Raw genomic sequence first — 7,431 nt, forward strand, 5'->3', positions numbered from 1 at the left:
GAATACTAACTGAAAAATGTGAAGGACATACATTCTCAAATGTGCTAATCTCCCTAAATAACTCATCAACTTTTATGTTTTTATCTGTGCATTTGAGATTACTATTTTACAATTATTTTGGTCTTACTAAAAATATAGCGTGTTGCATATCAGACACGTTTCAAGTCAAATACTTAAATATTGTTTGAAAAACAAAGCACAGGGTGTGACTTAAGCTCCGACTGGGATGTCTGCCTGAATACTGTGGTTCACTCAATTAAGCCTATAAAGAGCATTTAAAAAAAAAAAAAAATCTTTATTTTTGTTGTGCATGAAAATAACACAGCTGAGCTTGCAATGCTCCAACAGCACGTGCAAGTACAAGAATAAGCATAGCATAACAGTTGGTCAGCATTGGGAGGAGACTGCACATTTTAGAAGTATATATGTAGCGTAAGAAAGATAGTTTGCAGAAATAGATTCCATTAAATGACATGAAAGTAGCTTATAATGTCATGTATTAACAGGGTAGACATGCATGTCAGTGTAACTCTTACAGCCACAGCATTGGTGTATGATTAGGTGAGTATGGTGTAAGTGCAGAAGTGGCAATGTGAGATAAACGAAGATAACATGGCCACATATGTAGATCAAACTAAACTTCTCATTCTATCAATACTGCAAGAAATGGTGGGAGTCATATGTGAGATATAGTGATCAGGCTAGATAAGTATGTCAATGCATAGATTGAGATACAGGTAGGTAGAGAACTAAGATTCAAGATGGAGACTCAGTGTAACAAAGCCTTGCTGCACAGTATATATATATCTTCCTGGGCTGCTGTCTTCCCTCCATCTTTCCCACCCTCTGCTTCTCTCTCATGCACATTCCGGGTAGAGACTGCATTGGAACTTGCCAGCTAGCCGCTTGCCTCTCGGAATGCCGATGCGACCTTTGCCACAGGAAGCCTGATAGGCCTGTCGGGAGGGTCACAATCCGGCACGGGGTGCGAGGAGACGGTTTTGCAGGAGCTTCCACGCTTGCATTTGCAGCTTGCTCCCGAAGGCGTCAAAGATGGCTTCCAAGCGCTGTTCAATAGAGGGTAGCTCTTCTCCAGGATCGAGGGTACTAGGGTCCACCATCTTGGATGTATCTCCGGTGGTCTCACTGACTCGTGCTACACAGATAAAGCTCTCTGATGGGGCTTGGAAACTGCCAGGGTGGGGACCGGGATCTCCCCCACCGGTCTAAAAGGTGGGGAATAGGGTATCAGGAACATGTCTGGGACCTGCCGGTACCAAATCAGGAGATCGGCCACCTCTTTCTCCTTCAGCGCCCACTAGGCTTCACTGGAGCTAGGCACCCAAAACGGGTCAGAGGACCACTGGGGAATGTTTCTGGATTGGTCTGTGAGCTGGATTAGCAGGTATGTAGAGTAGTGCCACAACCATGGGTGTTCACAGGAATTTTTCCAGGGGGGGCATAATTGTAATGACATCCATGTTTGGCCCCTTTTTGACAGTGTCATGAAGGGGAGGAGCATAGTCATTATCACATATGAAAAAAAACCCATAAGAAGAACTCTTGCAGTGTAAAATGATGAAACTTATTTCTAAGGTTCACAATAAACGTTTAGTGATACAGAGTATTAGTTGGTAGGTAGATGGTTACCGCTCCATTGATATTCGATTCCAGACCGGTCCTGTGCACTCGGATCAGTCCTCACGGAAATGCCAACCAACCAATACTGCTGCAAACACTCCATACTGTCTAGGAAGAAAATGATCTGGGTGTTTACTTAACCCCTTAAGGACCAAACTTCTGGAATAAAAGGGAATCGTGACATGTCACACATGTCATGTGTCCTTAAGGGGTTAAAGAACTAGAACCCCTCTTGGGTTGAATTTAGAGGGAGAAGCGGCTCTCAAAAAGACATTGTGGGGGTTGGTTGCTCTAACTTAAATATATTTGTGGTCGGTTAATATCGTATAGTGAAATACCTTGTGATTGGAATTAAGTCGGTGTGGTGTGCCGGAACCGACGTAGAGGGTAGGCCTGAAAAAGAGGGCCCCCCTGAATGAATTGTATAAGAGGGAGAGGTGGGTGGGGTGAACAGCGTGCGTACGGCAGGTAGGAGGGGGGGGGAGTAGCGTTTATATGGAACGCTTAACTCCTCCCACAAATACAGGCCTAACGGCCTTAAACTTGTGGTCGGTTAATATCGTATAGTGAAATACCTTGTGATTGGAATTAAGTCGGTGTGGTGTGCCGGAACCGACGTAGAGGGTAGGCCTGAAAAAGAGGGCAAAAGGAAATGCCAGAAAAACACACTTATAGCACTATAAAATCCGTTGTCTTACTACTCATGCGTTGGGAATGTTCCTGTATAATATAGCTGATTCCTAGTGCCTCTAATTGTTTGTTCCGGCGTACTGCTACTGGATGTCGTGCTTATAGAATGGATGTGAAAAATAGGAGTCGGTGGTCCTACTTACTCTAATGACAGGAGTGTGAATGTAGAATCGTATTTAGAAGTAGTTAGGGAATGATTAGTAGGTCAAGTGTCTTGATTGTCTGGTTCGAATGTTGACGTGACGCGGTGTAGTGTTTGTACCTTCTTAAATTTTCCTTGGGGAGACATGACTTACCAGTCTGATTAGTTGTGATCGTGGAGTTGTAGGGTTCCCGAACCCTTGTATGGTTGCAGGCACATAGATTTAAGACCTGGTTGTGTGGCGCGAATGCTGTTTAGGGAGTCTGATACTGCCCGGTATTCCCATCTGTGTACGTACGTTACTGTAGCGATAAACCAATTATCTTTTGATATCTTGTATGGTTTGAAAGGCTTGTCAGAAACGTGTATGTCAGTTCGGAATAGTGCGACCGTGTGCGTATGATGGTTGAATAAAAGGTGGCAAAAATGTAGAAAAGACTACAGGGTGATCAGTATGCCTGTGGAAGTCATGCTCCACTGATTCTAGGAAGAATGTCACGATTCTGTTATATGTATCTTAGAGCAAACAAATAATGTTCTAGATGATAGCTTGTGTCGAGCCCCAACAGCCGAGTGACCGGAAGGGGATGCTAAAATGCGGATTATGCTTGAGAGATGTGAGTTGGGAGAGGTACGAGACTGAGCGACTCTTGGTTAGTCGGCCCTAATAGATACGAAAATGCTGCAATCCCGTGTCCGATGTTGCCTTCGTAGGACATCCTGAAAAAGAACAGGACAACGACAATGAACTCAAATAACAACAATACAGTTAAGTAAAATAGAACTGGTTGGCTAACTAGTGCCGAAGCGAAAAGCTCACTACCCCGTGACAAGTAAGGCCCTGCTAGTAGCCAAGCGGCTGGTGAGAGGCTCTACCTATGATTTGGGCGTGGGGCTCGAGCCACTAGCGTGGTGGCGGGGTGGTGGCCTCTCGGTGACAGTAAAGATCCAAAAACGTGTGGCCGTGTCAGGTGAGGCCCTAACTATAAACCCGATAGGTGGGTGAATGCGAGGCTCTAACTATGATTTGGGCCGAGGGGCGAAAATCTCCGTGTTGAGATTGGGGAGTTGGCCTCGCGGGACCAGCTACGTTGTACAGCTGAGGCCAGCTCCTAACCCTAGATAGCCAGTTCTCTGACCCTAGACGGGGGCTTGATAAGGGGGCAACGTAACGTGCTTGGTAACCCAAGTTGTGGTTAATGATAGGTACCCGGAGATTCCCAGACAGAGACAGAGGAAACGAAGGGGAAGAAAGAAGAGGAAAGGAACTGAAGTCGAGGGAAGGAAAATAATGTGCAGTATAGTGAAGTGCTATGGAGATATAGCTGATAGCATAGTATCGATAAACCCTGAGGGTGCTGAAGATTCTCGTGATGGTTACTATAAACCCGAAAGAAGATGTAAGAAGGGGTCGTGCCAAGAAAACGTTGTAGCAGCTGACGGAGAGAGGAGGGTGAAATTAGCAAGGTAGTGAGTAACAAAACGATTGTTACGGGTAGCGAGTACGAATGAAGAGTTGTCGAGTGGAGCCGTGGCCTGACGAGGCAAGGCAGGAATCAAGCCCCCGTACCTCAAAACCCAATCGTGTAACAACGTGGCCTAGTAGAGGCAGTTGTTTGGAAACCCAATGAAATTAAACCTGATAGAAACAGGTGATAATCGTTTGACTAAAGGCCAATTGTGTAACAATTGTAGGAAATGTGAACGAAAAAACACATTTATACCTGTTAGGAACAGGCGACAATAGCGAACCTACCATCATATATATATTTTGATACCACACATAGGAAAACAGTACCGAATTTCAGCTTGCAAATGAATAATTGTAACAGCATTCGCCTGTTAGCCCATTTGAGTGTTTGTTCGTGTAAACAAGCAGGGGGAATAAAACGTTCAATATGATTGAGCTTGTCGTACGGAAAAATAGCCCGAACGCGGCTATTTTGCCAAGCAATACGTAGATCGGTTGAGAGGTTACCGGTTGTTTAGGGAGAAACAATAAACTGGGTATGATCGATATTAGACAGTAGCATACTCGGCGGTGTAACTAACGATAAATGAAAACTGGCATGGTAAACGTAGGGATTGAAAACCTTATCTTGATAAAATACGTACCTGCTGAGTCAAATGACATGATGACAGGTACATAACTCGGTACCAGGAGTCTAGTCTGAGACCTCTAGAATGCTCAAGTATCAGTACTGACGTGAAACCGTAATGGCCAATACCATGCTTGTAGCTGACATAGTATTGGGCTTGAACATGCTGGAGACAAAATGCCATACACTTGAGGTAGGAAGAGACAAGATTAAAACATATGCTGAAGGTTGAAACATTTAGGTCTACATAATTAGCATGTAAGAAAAGTATTGAACTTATGGGCGTAGGGATTTTTAGGAGTTTAGAGTTTATGACATGGAATGGATCAGCATAACTAATTTGTGCGAGGAATTTGTCCATGCGCACCCAGGGTATGGGGAGAATGACATGACAGTTTAGTAGTTAAGCGAATTGTCAGTACAGCGAGGGCGAACAATACGGGCCCAACGTAAAAACAACTGCGCATATAAATATACATATGTAGTTAACATTCACATACGAGCTGTCAGCCCAGAATAGTACACAACGTATAAAGGTGATGGTAATAATAACATGCGTGGTATGTTTGGGGGAAGATAACTAAGTAGGAAGTATGCCCCAGGCAACATATACATAGTGATTACTAATTATGGTAACCTAACGGCAGATTTGGGGGCAGAAATAAACTAAGTAAGTGGAAGTGAATCTGTTCACATAAGCTGAAACATAGAATAGTATAGAATAATGGTGTAAACATGAATATCACCGCTAGAGGGCAGAGTGGTCTAATGAAGGGAATGGTGATTGGTACGGATGAATTTAGCCGAACGGTCGGCTTCTGATCATTATGTGAAGCACTGAAACGAAGAGATAAGTATGAATGAAAGGTATGAATGAGTGTGTTCGTATTACGAACGTTGTGTGCCAGGCGAATACGGTGTGTAGGAGTCCCATTCGTGAAAAAAACTCACGGTTCGTGACCCCGGAAGCGGAACCCGGGAAGCAGAGTGGAGGCACAAAATGTCGAGTGGGAGAACGAAGAGGACGCCGGGACCGGAAGAGCAGCGGACGAGAGACCCGTATGTTCGGCTGTCACGGAGACGAGGTGAACAGCGTGCGTACGGCAGGTAGGAAGGGGGGGGAGTAGCGTTTATATGGAACGCTTAACTCCTCCCACAAATACAGGCCTAACGGCCTTAAACATATATTCTCAAGGTTTTTTTTCCATACCTGAGTGTACATCTATCATCATATATTAATCTTGCTTTGTTAGCCTTATTTATTTATAGTATTAATTTTATAGAAATTTGAGATAAATTTGAGATAATTAAAGGCTGAGTTGTCCTTGTCAAAAATTTAACTATGATCCTAGAGTTTGAAAGGGTATAAATTTGTCATTAACCTTCTATGGAATATTCATGCATACCATTAGCAATATAAAGCACTTTCTTTGATATCACCATGATCAGTCTTCTTTTAGTCAGCGGGGCAGTAATAATTCACATGCCAAAGCCCACAATAAGTGTGTCCTTCTTTCTATTTTCTCAGGAACCTTGGCAGTGACATAAAATATCTAGGCCCGTCATAAAAGTCCTGAAGTGGCAAAAATTAAGCTTTTGTATTTGCCCATGTGATCAAGTCAGTCACATGGGTACAGTTCACTATCTGATGTTTATAGGTTAAATCTTTCAAGACGTTTTTTTTGTTGTTCTTACAATCAAGATATTTTGGGAGCACCTTTGTGAGTTATTACATATCCTGTTGCTAATGAGTCCAATGCATTATTAAAGGACAATTGATGACTTTGAAAACATTTATATTGTCAAATATATATGCAAATAATGTATGCAAATCTATGGAATTGTCTTCATTAGAACACTTAAATGCTTTGATATGTTGTAGGCATTTAGACTGGATAACTTGGTGGCTTTGAATTAACACCATGAACACGTTTTATTTTCCTTTGTTTACTATCCTGTTTCTGCCTAGTAAGTATATATAAAACCACATTATAACATTTTCACATTTTGTGTATTGTATGTAATGCTGTTTTTATTCATATTTTGCAGATGTTCAATCACAGATTTCTCTGTCACTGTCAGTTCCTGAACTAGTGAGACCTTCAGAGACAATTACATTAGACTGTAAAGTCACTGGTGCTGCAATCACTGATGGCAGTAAAATTCATGCTGTGGACTTTATAAAGCAACTTGTAGATGGTACAATTGTGTTTTTGGCTCATCTTAACTATGCTCAGGGTACAGCATACAACCCACTATTACAGAATAGGCTCACCCTGTCAAGAGACACAGCTCAAAATGAGGTATCTCTGCAAATAAGAGAAATGAAACCAGAAGACACAGCAGTATATTACTGTGTCAAGGACACACAGTGTGTAAAAGAAATGCAAGAACATACTTTAAAATGTAGTGACCGGCCAATAAGATTTTAAGAATACTAACTGAAAAATGTGAAGGACATACATTCTCAAATGTGCTAATCTCCCTAAATAACTCATCAACTTTTATGTTTTTATCTGTGCATTTGAGATTACTATTTTACAATTATTTTGGTCTTACTAAAAATATAGCGTGTTGCATATCAGACACGTTTCAAGTCAAATACTTAAATATTGTTTGAAAAACAAAGCACAGGGTGTGATTTAAGCTCCGACTGGGATGTCTGCCTGAATACTGTGGTTCACTCAATTAAGCCTATAAAGAGCATTTAAAAAAAAAAAATCTTTATTTTTGTTGTACATGAAAATAACATAACTGAGCTTGCAATGCTCCAACAGCACGTGCAAGTACAAGAATAAGCATAGCATAACAGTTGGTCAGCATTGGGAGGAGACTGCACATTTTAGAAGTATATATGTA

General features: G+C 42.1%; 1 gene segment (V, D, J or C); it reads left to right on the top strand.

Moving 5' to 3' along the window:
- The first annotated feature begins 6,461 nt into the window (after positions 1-6,461).
- LOC134612152 (Ig heavy chain V region 1B43-like) lies at positions 6,462-7,004 on the top strand. The segment is given in 2 exon segments: positions 6,462-6,540; positions 6,622-7,004. Coding segments are annotated over 2 exon segments (429 nt in total).
- The last annotated feature ends 427 nt before the right edge of the window (positions 7,005-7,431 follow it).

Source organism: Pelobates fuscus, chromosome 5, assembly GCF_036172605.1.
Source record: "Pelobates fuscus isolate aPelFus1 chromosome 5, aPelFus1.pri, whole genome shotgun sequence".
NCBI lineage: Eukaryota > Metazoa > Chordata > Amphibia > Anura > Pelobatidae > Pelobates > Pelobates fuscus.